The 18646-nt window shown below is 37.8% G+C and overlaps 1 protein-coding gene across 1 annotated transcript in view; it reads left to right on the top strand.

The window, feature by feature from the left end:
* MMP2 (matrix metallopeptidase 2) overlaps positions 1-18646 on the top strand; it is a 511193-nt gene that overhangs the window by 340439 nt on the left and 152108 nt on the right. Inside the window, exons 7-9 of the mRNA XM_044082007.1 lie at positions 10220-10393; positions 16192-16347; positions 16502-16664. Coding sequence (XP_043937942.1) covers positions 10220-10393; positions 16192-16347; positions 16502-16664 — 493 coding nt within the window. The remainder of the gene's footprint in view (positions 1-10219; positions 10394-16191; positions 16348-16501; positions 16665-18646) is intronic.

Genomic DNA, 18646 nt, shown 5'->3' with positions numbered 1-18646 from the left:
CAAAATATTTATCAAAAAAATAATAAAATAAAAATAAACTAGCTGATGACCAAATGAAATTAGGTGACAAATCAATCTCTATGTCTGAACTTCAAACTCAACTTTCTAAACTTACTTGTGATAAATCACCAGATAATGATGGGATTATAGTTGAACTTTATAAGCTGCTACCCAAAGAAGCCATAGACACACTACACAAGGTTTTTTGTATAGTGAAGGACCTAGCTAAAGTTCTTCCTTCCTGGAAATATACCCCTATCTCTTCAATCTTAAAAACTGACAAAGATCCTACTGAATGCGCTTCATAAAGGCCAGTTTCACTTTTTAATGTAGATTATAAATTGTTCATGGCAATTCATGCTAATAGATGAAAATATATTCTACCCTCCATGATTGATGAAGATCAAACTGGCTTTACCTTAAACAGAAATACTTATGACAATATTAAAAGAATAATCACAATAATTGACTATGCAAATAAAACAAAAGAGAACTTAACATTAATGAGTCTTGATATTAATATTGCTTTTGACTTGGTAAACTGGAAAAATCTCTTGCTGGTTTTAGAAGAATACAATTTCTCAAGTAACTTCACACATCTTATTACTCTTTATAATGATTGTTTTGCATATGTTAAAATAGGTACTTTTAGTTCTGACTATATACAAATTTTGAAAGGAACCAAACAAGGATGTCTTCTTTCACATCTGCTTTTTACTGTAATTATGGAACCATTGGCTAATTTTCTCAGACAAATCTAGATATAAAAGGCATTAACATAAATGAGAATTTAAACTCTAAAATTCAACTGTTTGCTGATGACATCCTACTGACGTTAAATGACAATTATACTTCTCTATCTGCAGTTTTCTTAGCAATGGATGTATTTCAAAGAAAATCTGGTTTAACATTTAACAATGACAAAACAAAAATCCTACCTATAAATGCAAATAAGAATAGAATCAAAAATAAATTCATTAAATATATTGTCAAAGAGAAGAAAATAAATTATTTAGGAATAAATATAACAGATAACATTAAAGATATAATAAATCCTATCCCCTTTAGAAACCCACAATCCCCTTACCCAAAATCAAAAAGACTGAGACGAAAAACCTGACATCCAGGTAGACCAACTGCCCAGAACACCGACAAAACAGGAAGGGTAAGTAACCGATCACCTAACCCGCAAGCACACTAACACAGAAACATGCAAACACCCACCAATGTGGAGGGCTTTGCCCCCCACACTCCCCATGTGGAGGGCTGCACCCCCACACCCCCTAACTAAATAGACCAACTCCTAGATCACACAACCACAGAGGTAAGGGGCAAAGGTCAGCATGCTAGCCAAGTGGTTACTTACCGTTAGTGATTTGTCAGTGATGTCCTCAGAAGGCCCAGACAAAAGGGCGTCAGAGCAAGCTGTAGCCTGTGCTTCTCCGAATATCTACTTGGTTCGGAACGCGTCCGACTTTGCTGAACAGATTCTTTCTTTTCTTTTACCCGCATTATGCCGTTGGAGTTATTGGCATTGTTTTATAGTGTCAAAACGAAGAAGCAGCAGCGTTTCCATCTCCTGCTCTGCTTCTCGCCGTGGGCTTTATCCGCGGGCCGATTATCCTTCGGGCTTAAGCCCAAGCAAGTGCATGTAGGACTCACCTTCCGTGCCTTCCCTCTACCCAAATAACTGAATTCTGGTTCTTTTTTTTCTGACATTGCCTTTTCAAATTTTTCAACTCCTATCAGCGGCCAAAAAACTAGAAATAAAAAAACTTCTTTCGGAGCTGCTAGGCGGCCTGAAGCTACTGACCAGCAATCCTTGAGAAACTAAAGTTGCTTGGACTGCCAACAGTGGGTTCTCAGCTCGGCCCTCACTTTCCTCATTGCGAGGGATGCCTTTTGGCACCTAGAAACTCTGGTCTTTAAGAAAAGTGCTGAAATAGCGGGCACGGGACAGGGGTTCCAGCCCTCCCTCCCCTGCTAGATATAGCCCCTCCTGAAGAGCTGAGCCAGGCCTCACAGATGCTTCCTTTGCCATGATCTTAACCAGCAACCAAAACCCTGAGGTGCCTGCCTCTGCAAAGCCCCCCTCCCAGCCTCCAGAGTCCGCTCCACTAGCCCTTCTTCTGGAGGACCATCTCCCTTTGGGAAACTCTTTGCCAGCTGACAGACGGGGCTCTCTCCTCTCCCAGAAAAGAAGATTTCTCAGGCCCCGCTGATGTGTAAGCCAGGGATGGATACTGCTGATCCTTCTGATAGGCCCTCTCCTCCTCCTCCTTTTCTATTCCAGGAAACCTTACTCCGACTCCGATGCTTGGAATCTCTCTCTACCTGAGATTTTGGTTCTGAAAAACCCACATAGAAGATCACAACAATTCACCCAGACCCAAAAGCATTTCTCTCCATAAGAAAAGGCTTAGGACCTTCTGACTCTCCCCCCAGACTAGCCCTCCTGTAGTTCCCTAGCTTTTTCTTAGTCACCCTCCCTTGATGATGGGATATCCATTCCTTTAACCTCTCCTCTAAACTAGCTTAGACTCCTGCTACTTTGTGGGCTAAGTACCCCTTCCTCTTATATTTCCCCTGATTTGCAGATCAGAAGTTATGTTCCAGAGTTGACTTAAAAAGCCCTACTTCCAGCTACTTTGAATTCCTCCATGCTTCCAAGGTCCAGGTCCTTAGACATTAGACATATTACCTCTGCTACTTAACCAGCTGAGAGCTGCACTGGAGCAATTTCCCAGATCAGCCTATACGGGCAATATTATTAGACAGTTGACTAAAGCTAAAAGAAGAAGAATCTTTAGATAAATCAAATCTCACTTCAATACATAGCCCTCATCAACAAGGCAGTATTATATGTAAAAAATGTGCAGGTTGATGCACTGGAGGCTTCCTTTAGGCTTTGAATGCCCAACCGTAAAAGATTTATTACATGTTCAACCTCCAGGCATTTAGCGTGAATTGGCCCTCAAAAAATTTTAGAGAAACATATGTTCAAGCCATGTTAAAGCAGGCCCCCACTTCAGGACAATTCTTTAAAATGGAGAAAGCAAAATCTCTGCACCTTTCTAAAGAAGCTTGTGAAAGATGAGGCACAAGGGAGGGACTGAAGGCTCAAAAAAACAATCACAGTGAGGTCCTCCAAGGCACAAGCCACCAGGCAACAACTAGAAGGCATAAGCCAGCACCAATACAAACCTTATCAGGTTGCCAGGCAGGGGGTACATACCAGCGAACAACCAACAGCAAACCATACACAGCAACTTTTCACTACTCCACTCAGAGTGACTGCAGGAAAGAGATTGGTGCCAAACACAAGCACCCTTAGAAAGGAAGGAACATTGAGGCAAAAAAACAGCTGGAGAAGAATAAGAAAAGTGGATTTTTGCATCTAAGGAACAAGGGAAGGACACATTTCAGGCCTCTACCAGTGGAGAAGAGGAATGGACAAAATACTACCTATTCTTCAAGGACAAAATAAAACACCATTTCTCAAAAATGAGCCGTGGAAAAAAAACCACTCGAACAGCAGCTTCTGAAGGGTTTGCTAAAAGGCTCATTGGCTTAGAACTTCCTGGTATTTTGGGAAAGAGAGATAGATCATAAGACCCATTTCTCATTGATCATTGTTTCAAAATTTAATCAAACTTCAAAACAATATCAATTCCATAATTTGCCCTCGCAGAAGCCAGATCAGCCTAGAGTATCTTATCTCAAAAGCCATATTCCCTGCATTGTCCACTTCAAGAGATCAGAAAGATTCCACATTATCACTTCTTGATACAAGCTGAGGCTAATCTACTAAACCCATGCTTGAAAACCGGCTGATTCAAGTACGGTAAAATACTGGGGATAGCCTGACATCTATCCCCAGTCAAGCAAAGACTCATCCCTGTCTGCTCTTTCTGGGTGATACACTGGACACACATCAACACACAACTTACAATTAACAGAAGACCTACAAGAAGCACTTCGCCTGCTACTTTTGGCATTAACAAAACTCAGCCAACTAACTTCAAGGCAAATACAAAAAGCTCTAACTTCACTGGGTCCTGGCATAATACAAATGGCATGCCAGGACTTTATGAGAGAAGAACAACTTCCTCTCTACTTTTTGTGGTCTCAGCTCAAGCACAGCCACAAGCAAAAATGGACAGACTTAAACAAATGAAACCATAATTCTAATCCCCTCTACAGTTCTAAACCGATATGACAGAACTGGTCCTTCCTAACAAAAGTTCCTCAAGACAACCATCACCTATTGGACAAACCCTTCCAATCCAATTCAATTCCAGAAGAATGAACAAGTGCATCAAAGGCCCATATGTCAAAAATCAACCTGCATCCCCAACAAAAAGAAAAAAGAAATGGAAATGTGTTCTTCAAGGCCATTGATTCAGACAATTTCTGCACGAAGGCCAGCTGTTGCATGATCAGCCAGTGGTACCAAAGCTATGTGGTACATCACCAGCTGCAAAGGCACACAGCCAGTAAAATGTAAGGACCATGCCTAAAGACTCCATCCAGCTGATCCGGGCTGCAGACAACCCCACAGTACAGGCACTTATGCAACTGGACACCTAAACTACAACCACTTGTACAGACTGGCACATTTCTTATAACAGACATCTGCCTAATAACCTATTGCAACGAGCAGGGTTTGGCTATTTAGAAAATGTGAATGCAATCAACTTGAAAATTACATATGTAACAGATTTAAGACAGAAATAACGCAATGGGACGAACCACAGCTGCACTTGGAAGACAGAAGAAAAATCCTTCATACAGTTGAAAGCTTCACACCATCCCTCCACCCCCTGGCTTGAAAGCCATGCACAGAAGGCTTGCACTCAGACCAAAGACAGGCGTGTCCGGAGTGCTGAGTTTCTGACCCATGCGCACCTGGCCAACTCATGCTGAGCAGCCCACTGAGGAGCTTCTGAAGGCAACAAACGATGGAAACTTCCATAGCCCCAGACTGGCCAGACACACAACAAGTACCCATATCTGAGCATGTCACAGGGGAACAATACTACCCTTCCACTGACTGTATTACTGCTGACACAAGAAAAACCACTCAATTCCAATCAAACCTAAAAACTCTGCAACTAACTCAGAGACCTTCAACAAGAAAAAATTAATAAGCAAAATGGAAAAGTAGACTCAATAATCTGCTCTTGGAAAAGGTGTCAAGACAGAATACTCAGTGAACATCAATGAAAAGATATCTGCTCTGGCTGCAAAAGGTCAAGATGTGGCCTGGTGAATGCTGAGCTCACATCAAGGCACTTGGCTGGGCTCTACCACACAGCTGTCCTGCCCTCCATCCTCAAATACATGCATCTCCTATTTCAGCTGATACAGGATCCTCCTGTAGTCCAGCACACCCCTCTCCACCAGTTTCAGGACATGGGGGAATTAAAAGTAAAACCCTGGACTCCTCCCTTTACCAGCCTTCGACCAGCAGCTACACAGAGAAAAAATGGAGCTGCATTTTTTGCAAGGCACTGCTGGCAGCACTGACTTGCTACTTATCCCTGGAGAGACAAGGCCTGCTGGCAGTACAACCAACCTGATCTCTCCATCAAGATTCTACAAGCATTAATGGCAAGCCTAACCTTCCATGATCCAGTATAACCGCCGGTATCCAATCAGGCACAAATCTTCATTTACCTTCATCTATCCAGGTCCCTAAGGTATCATCCAGAGCCTTACCTGCAGCCTACCAGAGGTGGGGCTGCTACTACAAAAGTACTCAAAAACAATAGGCTACTGACACAGGCAGTGCATACCTGGAAAGGAAAACCAAGGAAAAACAATAGACAAACTGACAATTCCAAATTCATAGGAAAAAGAAAATTTCTTCAATACCCTACCAGAAATTTGCATTGAATTGGAACAATTGAACTTACCATCTCCTACCATGGAAAACTACAGCACTCCACGAGGATCTCCACACAGGGCCACCATGGCTACACTACCACGACGCGGAGTGGCTACCAAGGACATTATAGAGGCTTTGGACCTCGTGCATTCCATACATACATTCCCAAAGCACTTAATTTTCAGGTGTTTCTAGCTGGCACATGCTCTGCCACTGCTGTTTTGCAAGGGATCCTGATTACTATAATATTCCAATTTTTTTTTCCCCTAGTTTACTAGCCAATATAAGGCATTAGCAGTGACAGTGCCTGCATCCTTGAAGGAGACATAGTACGGTTTGCAGTCGGAGAAAATAGATGATGTCCGAGAGGATCTACAATCCCTCTGGGTCCTTACTCCTCCCCTGCTAGCTAGCTCCAATTCCCTCTAGCTTGGTAGCAGGAGATGTATTTAGTTTGTATTGTTGTACATACATATTTTGTTTGTTTGTATTTTATTTGTCTTTTTCTTCTATTTTTTGAAACTTTGACATTTATAGCCAATTTATCTGGGGCAAGGCTCTCATGGGTGAAAAAGAAGGCGAGAAAATGATGGGCTGATGCCTTTATAAAACTGCCGCAAATGGCGTGAGTGGGCGACACCGCCAAAAGCCAGACCCAGACTTTGAACTGCGGAATCCGACCGAAGGGCTGCCTGATGACAACAACAACCATTTGTTATGACTGCAGATGCATTCCTCTCGGACATCTACATTTATGGTAGGTACAAAACTGTACTTTCTGGATGGTTGGTCTTCTTGGATGTTGGGATTTTTGCCTCTGTCTTTTGGGTTTTGGGTAAGTGGGATTTTGTGTTTCTAAAGGGGATCCAATAAATCATAATTATACTAACAGTGTAAACAATATAAAGAATCTAATAGACAAATGGCATAACATTTTCTTCACGATGGAAGAGAGGTTATCTATAATCAAAATGATTATCTTACCAAAAAAACTTAACATTACCCCCCACAAAAAGTTGTACTAAATAATTTAACACTTTAATTATGAGATTTCTCTGGTATCCCAATAAACCAAGAATTGCTTTAAACCATCATATGAAAGACCAGACAGCAGGATGGATAGGGCTACCAGATCTAGAATTATATTCATCATCATCAGTTATAAAAAGAATATATATTTGGATTAATACCACTTACACAGCTAGATTGAAAGAATTTTTAGGAAATCTTTTTATAAACTCCAAACATAATAGATATTCTAATAATAATCTCATACTAAATAATCTACATTGGTTATTAAAGGATTGTCTTATAGGAAAAAGTCACCAAACAAGTGACTCCTGTTTCATTTATACTATATTTATATAGTATATAGTATAGTTACTATACTTTTAAAAATTGTATATATAGAAACCCGGCATATAAAGCCTGGATCTTCTTTATATTTCCTGTGGCATATACCCAAAACAACATCTCCTCCTCAAAGTTAGAAACAATGATCACGTTTAAAGAGAACAATCAGCTGTATTGGTTTCAATTAATGAAAAATGAAAAGCTACATCCTGTTGATTATATTAAGAACAAATATAATTTAGATAAAGACATGTGGCTAGATGTACAATCCTGCAGACAACACATAGAAGGGGAAATTAGATTAATACAAGCAAGGATAAGAGATTATATCTCAAAATTAATTAGCTATCTAATATTCTTAATGCAATAAAACACATTGGGACAGGGTCTCTTATCTAAATTATATAGAGTTGTGAGGAGAGAAACAAAAAGTTGCAATGACAATTATTGAAACTATTTTACCCAAATTAATAATAGACCTTCGAGTGAAGAAGATAAAAAAAAAACAATTCTAATATCTTCTAAACATACAACTTCATCTCTTAGATTGAATCTCTTTATTTGGAAATGTTTGCATAGATCTTTCTTCACACCACATAAAATTGAATTTGTGTTCAAGCAGAAACAAGCTTGGTGGAGATGTAAACAAGAACTTAAAGTGGATTGGCAATGCGTTCTTTTTAACTGCCTTAACACCTTATTAGAATAACGTTAATCTCTTTTTACAGGCTTTTTTGGAGATAAATTTGTTTCATCTATATCACTAATCCTTTTTAACACTCCTATTCCGATATGTGTTAAAAAGTTAAATATCACATTTTGTGGTCTATACTATCTATAGCGAGAAAGGTTATAACTCAGAAATGGAAGAACAACGCTACACTCTCCTTCAAATCATTTATAAATATTGCAGCTGAAGTCTGTCATCTGGAAATCATTGCAATTAAGTCAAGAACAATCAGGATTACCTCTTGCTAAAATGCATGGACAAAACTTAGGGATCTGCTTAACAAGCAAAAATAATTGCATTTTAGATTTATTGTAATATATAATAACTTGAATGACTTCATGGTTAATGGACACTTTTTTTTTCTTTTCTGTGGGAGGTTTAGTTGATTTTTTTTTTTCATTTATTACGTTCACAAATATCTGACTGGATATATTGTTGTGATTATTTTACAAACTGAATATCCAATAAAAACTTAAAAAAAACAGGATTAATTATATCCTTAAATGTGAGTAACTACCTTTTCATTCCATGTACTTCCTTAGTCTCCCTTCTTCACTTACTTCTTTACTTCTGTAAAATTCTCTTCCCTATCTTTCCCTCTTAATATATTGTAAGCTTATTTTCCTGTTTTCCCTCACTTCATATTGCAATTCCTGTTTGCATTAGACTAACTTACCTTTAATTAATACACAAACTGTCTAGAATTTTTCTAATTCTTAACCAATGTTTTTTATATTTAATTTAAAATCTAATTTAAAATCTAATTTGTTATAATTATTTAAACTGCAGATGTTTTTGTTTTATTTTTGAAGATTATAAAATTATTGTTCTTAAAATGTTTTCTAATAATTAGGAGCTTATCTCCACAGACCTCCTCTGAAAATGGGCTTCTAGCCCATCGGACTTTCCCAGTAATCAAATGTTTATAAATAAATACATTGCCTAAAGAAGATTGCAAAGCATCCTGTCTACATTCCCTAGTCCACAGGCCAGTCCAGATTTCAGCCTGAAGAGCTTTCAAACATTCATCCAGTGTCTTCCTCAGGAATTCCATAGTTTCCTCTGGATGTTTTATTTGCTGAAACAGGAATGGGCTGCCATATACTATCAATTCTGGTTTCACCAAAAGATATGTGTGTGTGTGTGTGTGTGTGTGTGTGTGTGTGTGTGTGTGTGTGTGTGTGTGTGTGTGTGTGTGTGTGTGTGTGCATGTGCATGTGTGTGTGTGTGTGTGTGTGTGTGTGTTGTGCAGTGAAATGGATGAGCATAGGGTTAAGGAAACATTATCCTTGCCTCCACTTCTCCACTTTTGGGTGAGCTTACAATTAATACATTTAGAGTTACAGGAGTGGCTGGTAAAGTATGGGGTATGTTGCTTTTAGGCTCAGTTTAATGGACTGTGTAGCATTTTTTTCTTTTGTGGACATGCTAGAATTTCTTTCAGGGTTACATATGGTGCCATAGTCTCTTTCTTTTCCATGCAGATTAAGATCATGTGTAACATAAAGCTCAGGTGGGAGACAGATATGGTGGAAGTAATTTCTAGCCACTAGAAGTTGATGTACTGCTGATGTTAGACATTATTTTCTCTATTAGGAAATCAGGGAATCCCAGCCTTCCTTTTACAGTAACTATCATGATCTTCACTTGAGCCTTTGAAAAATATGGAGTTGGGGCTTATATTCCCATAAAAAGTTAACACAATTTTGTATGCATTTTTCATATAGATTGAATAATTGCAACAGAAGCTGAACGAAAAGTAAAAAAATTGAAAATCAACATTATTATAATCACTGCCAGCCTGGAAAGAAAACAAGACTGTAGCTTTTCAGTTATTTGTTTTAGACTGAAAATCTTCAATCAAGCAGATAGGGCTAGGATTAGATTCATTTAGAAGGGAGTAGCTATACACAAATGTGCTAACACATATTTCTGTTGGATAGCATTGATAAATCTAAGCACCCCAATGACCCTATGATACAATATGCTCAAGTTACTTTCCAATAAAACATAAGTTAATATATACTGATGTTCTGCAAAACAAACATAGTATTATAGGACTGCAGTACAAAAAGCAATATATTAATCATGCATACATATACAGCGAACTGAAGGTTAATTTCCTTTATTTTTTATATTTTATATGGCTAATATGTTTTTCTAAAAGTAAACATGATAAAATAATGTTTCTATAATTCTTAAATAAACACATACAGCTAAACTTCTATTTTTATCTCTCCTTTCAGTCTTATCAACAGTTGGAGGCAATAGTGAAGGTGCCCCATGTGTGTTTCCATTCACCTTCCTTGGGGAGAAGTACCAGTCCTGCACAACTTCCGGACGTAGTGATGGCAAGTTGTGGTGTTCTTCTACAAAGAGCTATGATGATGACAGGAAGTGGGGGTTCTGTCCTGATCAAGGTATGTATACTACATATCAATTATTGTTCTGTCATGAGATGTGAGTGCTTATGCATGGAATTCCATCTTCCAAAAATATTTTTATATGCTAAGCACCAAGTAAGTCATCTAGTATTTTTCTGACTATTTCTAGTAAAACCTGGCCCACAAAACCAAGGGTAAATATAATATCTATGTGTCTGTATATATATCTATATAGGTTCCATTCAGCCCACTGACAAGGTGGCTTGTTGAACTTCAAAAAAGCTGATACAGCTGATCAAAAATCAGCTGATCAAATGCAGCAGCTTTTCTGCCGTGTGACACTGCAGTACAGTGGGGATAGGAGATGTTTCCCTTCCCCCACTGTTTTGCAATCTTGGAATTAGTATAAATAATTAGCAGGTGGTATGGGGGTACAAGGGACTTGCCACCCCCATAAAAAAGTTGATTTTTTTGTTTCAATCTTTCTGATTTCAAGAGTTTTGAGTATGTAACAGGTGTTAGAAATTTTGATACTTTGAACATTTGTTATACAACTGCATGTGTATGTGTTTGTGTATGTATGTATACATATATATATATATATATATATATATATATGTGTATGTATATATATATATATATATATATATATATATATATATATATATATGTCTATATGTGTGTTTGTATGTGTACATGTTATGTATGTATATATATATATATATATATATATATATATATATATATATATATATGTATATGGGTTCCATTCACGTAGTTGAACTTTTACATGTTCGAACCACATATGTTTGAGACCATACGTTCGAATTTGTAAAAGTTTGAGTGCTTGAATGGAAATCTCTGTAAGCAGAGTTTTCCATTCACTTCAATGTGGTGTGATCTCGGAGTTGGTATATTTAAGTAGTGGGGGGTGTGGGGGGTGCAGGGCAGGCTTGCCCCCCCCGCTTACAACAAGTTATTGTTTTGTACGTTGTGTTTTTTTTTGTATAGTCGAATTTCTGTAACTTCGAACTTAATGGATCGACCATTAGGTGTTCGGAGTTACGGAACTTCAACTATCTAATATAGACCCTATATATACATATATATATATATATATATATATATATATATATATATATATATATATATATATATATATATATATATATATATATATATTATATGTATATCTATATATATATATATATATATATATATATATATATATATATATATATATATATGCATGGGTCTACTTCACTTAACCGAAAACTCATTTGACTGACTCCCATTTCACCGACATTTAAGGCATAGACTTGTGGGTTGTCCTTCACCTGTGACTTACTTGTGATAAAAAGAATTACTGTAAGTTACAGTGCTGACTGTTAGAATTCCAATAGTCATGTAGAAAGTAGTTCTGTAGTGTTTCTAAATGTTAGTTTGTGTCTTTACATTTTTATGGGAAGTATCTAAAGTAATTTGGCGAATGTTTTGTGAATTCCCAGCAGTAGTGGCAGCGTGTAGAGTACTGTAAGGCAAGTTAAAGGCATATGCCCTTTTCCCCACTGTAGTGCAGTGCAGGAGTTAGTATATATAATTAGGGGGCATGTGGGGGCTCAGCCCCCCACCTAGTTTGGTTGTACATTGTTTCGTTTCTGTTAAGAGGGTAAAAAAGTACTTTTTAAGTTTTGGAAAGGGTTAGTTATTGGTGTTCTAAGTGTGCTTGTCTATGGAAATTCAGCATTGTAAGCTGTTAGTGAAATGTCAGTCAAATGAGTTTTATGTCAACTAAAGTAGATTCATATATATATATATATATATATATATATATATATATATATATATATATATATATAAACAAATATACATATGTCATTATCTATATACTGTATATATATATATATATATATATATATATATATATATATAGATATATATATATATATAGAGAGAGAGAGAGTGAGATATACACACACACACTCACACACACGGAATTGATATTTGAATTGTCAATCTTTTTTTTGTCAACTTCAGAGACATTGACATTTGGGTATTTTGATCATTTTAAGTATACCAATATATATGTAGGGGGGGGTATATGTCAAATAGGCGTTTTATTGCAGCTATTCAACCTGTATGTTTAGGGAGGTCTGATGAGACTAGAATGCACCGAAAAAACAATCCATACAAATACAGAAAGAGTATATAAAACTCTATAGAGACATCTTGTCTACTTTTTTGGTTGATTTAAAATTGTATAGATCATCATAAATTGATCTGTAAGTACAACTACAAATGGTTAAACATTTCTGAAATGCTATAAGAATGACATTTAGTCTTCATAAATGTGCAAAAGCAACATGTAAAAAATGAATGTACATCACCAAAACATATCAGCTAGGACAGGAATGTGATATAAATGAACTTGAGCGGGAGGGAGTGCATAAAGATGTGAGAACTGTTGAAGGATCAACAATAAAGTATGAACAAATGAGACCATGACTTAGTATGGAAAATGCCAGAAGACTAAAGTTAGTGTTGAAAAGCCTTCTCCTCATTTATAAAGAGTACAATTGACTAACCAACAATAGGATCCATCTTAAGATAAATAGCGCAGTCACAACAGACCACTTCAGTGTTGCAACAACGTATACTGAAATGTCTTCAAGGTAGTTTTCATTTCAATTTAATTCCAGTCTTAGTTTTTATCGCTTATTTAGCTAACAATTGCCTGACTCTTAGTGAGGACTTAGTAAGATAAACTCTTCATAAAATCAAATCAGATTCTTCTACAGGTCCATATAGTATCCATGTTTATTTTTGACTAAAATTAGGAACACTTTGTTTCTGCATTCGCTTTCCTTTTCTAACATTCCCAGACTACAGGATTTTACCACTGCAATGCAAAAAGTAATTATTTTTGCCGTCATTCTAAGTAAATGCTTAGAAAGAATGTTAGTCCATTTAATACTCTTACAAATGCTAAGCATTGTAGACTCCTTTTTACCATGGACTAACGCAAGAACATTTTTGTTTTTAAAATCGTATCGACTTCTATAACAAGTCACAAATGCGTTGATAATGGTGTTGCAACAAGGCATACAATTATTTACTCGGTACAACTATGCTCAAGTCCATTGTGCGAGCATGCTAGTTTGAGTTGCAATTTGCTTCTGTTTTATTGCTCACTTTTAACTATAGAGAGGCAAAATATACTCACATTATAGCAAATTGTTGGTGGTATGAGGCTAGAATACCTTGTAGAAAGAGCAAGACACATATTTCATTACCTGGCAACGATCACTCTTTTCCCAAGGTGCAATAACCTTAGAGGGAGGCTAATAAATTAAAAAGGTGTGCAGAATGAAGCCCACTACATGAGGGGTGCAGGGGTGGGTTAAGAAGCACTTTGTTTTACTTTTCACATTAGATCATAAAATGCCAAGCTTTAGTATGTGCATTACTAGAGTGTGTGTACTCAGGCAGTTATTTATGAGATGATAATTTATAAAGTTTAGTGCATCAAGCAGATGTAACCAATCCTTGCAGTAGATGTAATATACTTGATCTAGCCAACAAGTTTGATTCTATTCAGCATAACAAAATTGCAAGGTAGAGCTCAAATTTGTAGAGCAATAGGACCATTATGGTCATAATAAAAGATCAAGTTTCATCACCAAAGAATATCTAAACATGTATATGTTACATTTCCATTTAAGTTTAAGTTCAGGTTTATTTAGGTACTTTTTATAAAACACCATTACAAAATATAAGAACAAGTTAACACAATACCAACAAAAACACCACCACATTTCATCAACCTACCGCAGTAAAGTCCATTTCAAATGGTTGGGAGGGTGGCCTAATGGTTAAGGTGTTTGCCTTACAAACACAAGGTGCAGTGTTTGAGTCTCACAAGGGATAATTGGCTAGGCTTGCAAGGGCGGTTAGCCTAGTACTAACCTATGAACCTAAATAAGTATGTTTTTAAAGCCTGTCAGCGAGGGAAAAACATTGTTGAAGCCACAGATGTAACCTGTTCCACAGGTATGGGGCTTGATAAGTAGAAAGTTCAAAACCCCAAAGTTCCAAGGCTGATCAGTGAAACTGTTAGCAACACCCCAGAAGCTGAATGCAAAATCAACCCAGAGCAGTCGAACACAATGAGCATCTTTAGGTAGCAAGGACCTTAGTCTGAATGCTAGAATCTTGAAACTCATCATGTAACAAGTAAAAAGCCAGTGAGGGCCATGCAGAGCAGGAGTAATATGTTGGTAACATGATGCATAGTAAGTACCATAGTAGCTGAGCTCTGCACCACCTGTAATCGATTAAAGCTCAGTATTACTTATTCACAGGTACACAGCATTGCAGCAGTCCATTCTGGAGGAAGCCCAGCCATGAACCCAACCAACAGATCTGCCTGAGGAAGTAATGCCGGAGATGTTTCTAAGATAAAAACAGGATGGCTTCACTCTAGCCTACACCTGGTCACAAAATATTAGCCAGGAATCAAGAATTATACAAAGATTCCTTGCCTTTTTAAAAAAAAAGTTCAGGCTTGTTACCACTTTACATAATATAGGTATGTAAAGGTAATGTGGGACAAACTCTTAGAGTTGCATGTAGTGCCAAGGCACCTGTCTTTGTAGTGTTCAGTTTTAATTGATTTTCAGTAAGCCAGGAATAAATGTTCTCAAGGTCATCAGCTCAGGAATAAATGCAAACCATCTCTTTCTGCAGGAAGGAGAAGTTGGGCTGAGTTTCATCAGTGTAACGGAGGTATACTAAATCACATTGAACAAAAACTCGTGTTTTAAATTCACTGACGGGTCTAAGACTGGATCAGATTTAACCAAAGCAGATGATATAAACATGATAAGTAGTTGCATTAACCTTTTTTCTGGTTAGAAAAACACCAAATAGTTTAGTTCTACAGCGTGAGCAGTTTTACAGTTTAGAAGTTATTCTTTTGTCATCAGTGATCAGATACCTGGAGTGAGTGGTCATTATTTTGACTCAAGAATATATATTTTGACAATAAACTGAACTTCAAAATTAGTGCTCATAAACTAGTAAATATTTTTGGATGATGTAGTCTATTTTAAGAAGATTTTCTTCTAGGATAGCCAGTGTTTTGATTCCACTTTGTAGGTCAGATCACATGGCTTTGTTGCTTCCCATTCTGCTTCATTCTTTCTGTCTTTCTTACCCCAGTAGCCCAGCCTTCATGGGTCTACCAGCCTCTCCTACAGCCCTCAGCTATCTCACTTCACTTAAAACCCATTTCACCAACAACTGATAATGCTGAATTTCAAACTACTACACTTTAAACCATAGACATGCACACTTACAACACCGATGACTAACTCTTTTCAATACTTAAACATTACTTACTTACCCTATTAACAGAAACCGGACAATATAAAACCAAGGCAGTGTGGGGGTCTGTGCCCCACATACCCACCCAACTATATATAATAATTCCAGGATTGCACTGGAGTGGGGAAAAGGACATATACCTTTTACTTCCTTACAGTACTCTACACAGTGCCATTACTAAATGCCGGAGAAATGAGTGTCAGTGAAATGGGTTTTAGGTGAACTGAAGTAGACCCATATATATATATATATATAAACACATATACATATATAAAACATTAATTTTGTTAAAAGAGAACAACAAAGTGCTAGCTTAAAATATATTGAATCTTGACTTCACAATCATATTCTTATACTTATATTTTCTTATTAAAAGCCTGGAGCCTGAATTCATGTGGAACCATTGAGGCTTTCCCCTTTAATAACAGAGTCTAACTTTTGTTTAATAGGTTACAGCCTATTTCTGGTTGCAGCTCATGAATTTGGCCATGCGCTGGGCCTGGAGCATTCCCAAGATCCATCAGCTTTAATGGCACCGATGTATTCCTATATAAAGAGCTTCAAACTTCCTCAGGATGACATCAGTGCAATTCAGACACTGTATGGTAAGTAATCAGCCACCAAAAATGTATGCATAGCTACTGTTTTTATTACTTGCTTTTTCTTTGAGAACTGAGTTTATTTTTACTGCAGTCACAGAGTACCACACGTTCTCATTTTCATCTGTGACAATTAACATATTCTTTTTTATGGTTTTAGGCCCAGGTAGTGGAAAACCAGTTCCTCGACCACCTCCACCACCACCACCACCACCACCAGGGCCAACACAAGTGCCCGTTTCTCCTGTGGACTTGTGTAAGGAGGATATTGTGTTTGATGCAGTATCCCAAATAAAGGGGGAAACAGTCTTCTTCAAAGACAAGTATGTTACACTACATTACTGCAAGATGTTGCCTGCATGAAGTGATACTGTTTCCATAATGTTTAATGTTATGCTTCCATTTGTTTTTCATTTCGATTCTTCTGCTTAAAAATTGTGTTATTTTATTGGCTTGCTTTGTCTTGTATTTTGCAACTAGCTTAATTATCTGGCTTATATAAATTAGTACACCAAAAGTATAATAGCGTTACACAAAAAGCCTAACTACTGTCTGTGCACAGGTTCATAGGTGTGTACTAGGCTAATGAACACAAGTGCCTTTTCAAACCTTGCCATGCATCCTAAATCTCTGACAAGTTCTAGTACCCTTGATAAGTGCAAGCAGAGCTTGGGATATGAAACATTTACAAACAGGGGCCTGGGAGATGAAACATTACAGACTGCCTATTTCCATTAGCAACATAGGTGCCAAACCAAGGATGATTTTTTTATTTTAAATCCAACTGCCCAGGTTACACTTAAATTGGTTTAGGGATGAACTCTGCTTCACATGGATAGAGAGCCTGGTAAATAGAAGGGGTACCCTCTGGGATAGACACCTGTCTCTCCAGCAAGTGCTATTTATATCACAGACAAGGTTTAAGTCTGTAGAACACATAATTCAGGTCCTGTTTGTTTTGTAGATATGTGATCCATCAGGGTGTTGTTTGACAATGCCTTGCATACCAAGCAAAGATCTCCCCTCAACAGCCTGTATGAGACAGAATACAGGAATAGAGACTTGAGGCAGTCTGCACAGGACATATTACTTACACTCTGAATTATTTTTGGGAGGAACCTCTGTGTACATTCCATTTGTTGGATGTGCCTGGTTAGGTACATACCAAAGGGGACATTGTACTCAGTATTAGGTCTGATGAATGCTGAATACAATGGAACAATGACCTCCTTGGACCTAGATGCCATACCTTTGTTCATAAGTTGTGCAACATAGAATGATTTCCTCACTACTGCAGGCACATAATGGTCAAAGGCTAGATTACTGTCTATGTGTGTGTCCCCAAGTACCTGACTTCTGGGTTACATCTTAGGGTTGTGTTATCAATATGATAGCTGCCACGGGTGGATGACTTCCTGAAAGATACTACATTTCCTAACATTCAGTTTTACACCATGGCTGTGACACCAGTTGTTTGTTAGCCCTTCCTGGAGAACATTTGTGATGGTGGGAGATTCTATGACAGCTCCTAATTTGCAGTCAGCTGGAAGTCATTGACATTGGCCTTGACTTCAGAGATGTAAATGCCAAAAAGGAGCAGTCCCAAGACCATTCCTTGAGGGACTCCACTTGCGACTTTCCTCTTTGTAGAGGTGGCCTCCCCAGTTCTGCCTCCTTGGGTCTTGTCTTTGAACCAGCTGGCTCTCCACCAGGTGACCTAAGGGTTTATACAAAACCTGCTGAGTTGGTCAACAATGCCTGAGTGGGGTACTGTGTCAAATGCCTTGGGCAGGTCAGGGTAGGCAGTGGGAACCATTTTGCCTTCATCTATTGCGTTGGTAACTTTCTCAAAGAAGACCACCAGGTTGAGTAGGCATGACCTGCCCTTTATGAAACCAAATTAGGTTGTGTCTAGTTTCTGGAGGTTTCTTATGTCATTACTGATGATTTCCTTCGGAATGTTTTCCATGGCTATTCATACGAGACTAGTGAGACTTATGGGTCTGTAGCTTCCAGGGACTGTATCACCTTTGTGCAGAGGAATGATTGTTGCTGTTCTCCATTCATGAGGCACAAAGCCAGATTGGTTGCTACAGTTAAACAGCAATTCCAGATGTCCTGATAGTTTCATGCTATTTAGAAAGCATCTTGGGATATTGTCAGGGCCCATTGATGCAGTGTTCTTGGTCTTAGAAACAGCATTGATAGTAGGAGAGAGTTATCATAGGATCATAGGGTCACAGGAGGTTACTAGGCTGATGGCCCCAGGCCCCTTACAAGCCTAGCCAAGTTCAACCTGTGTTCC

This window comes from Protopterus annectens, chromosome 8.part1 (genome assembly GCF_019279795.1).
Source record: "Protopterus annectens isolate FY-2018-M chromosome 8.part1, PAN1.0, whole genome shotgun sequence".
In the NCBI taxonomy this organism is placed as follows: domain Eukaryota; kingdom Metazoa; phylum Chordata; order Ceratodontiformes; family Protopteridae; genus Protopterus; species Protopterus annectens.
Note: the sequence above shows the minus strand (reverse complement) of the source record. Positions and strands in the feature narration are given on the sequence as shown.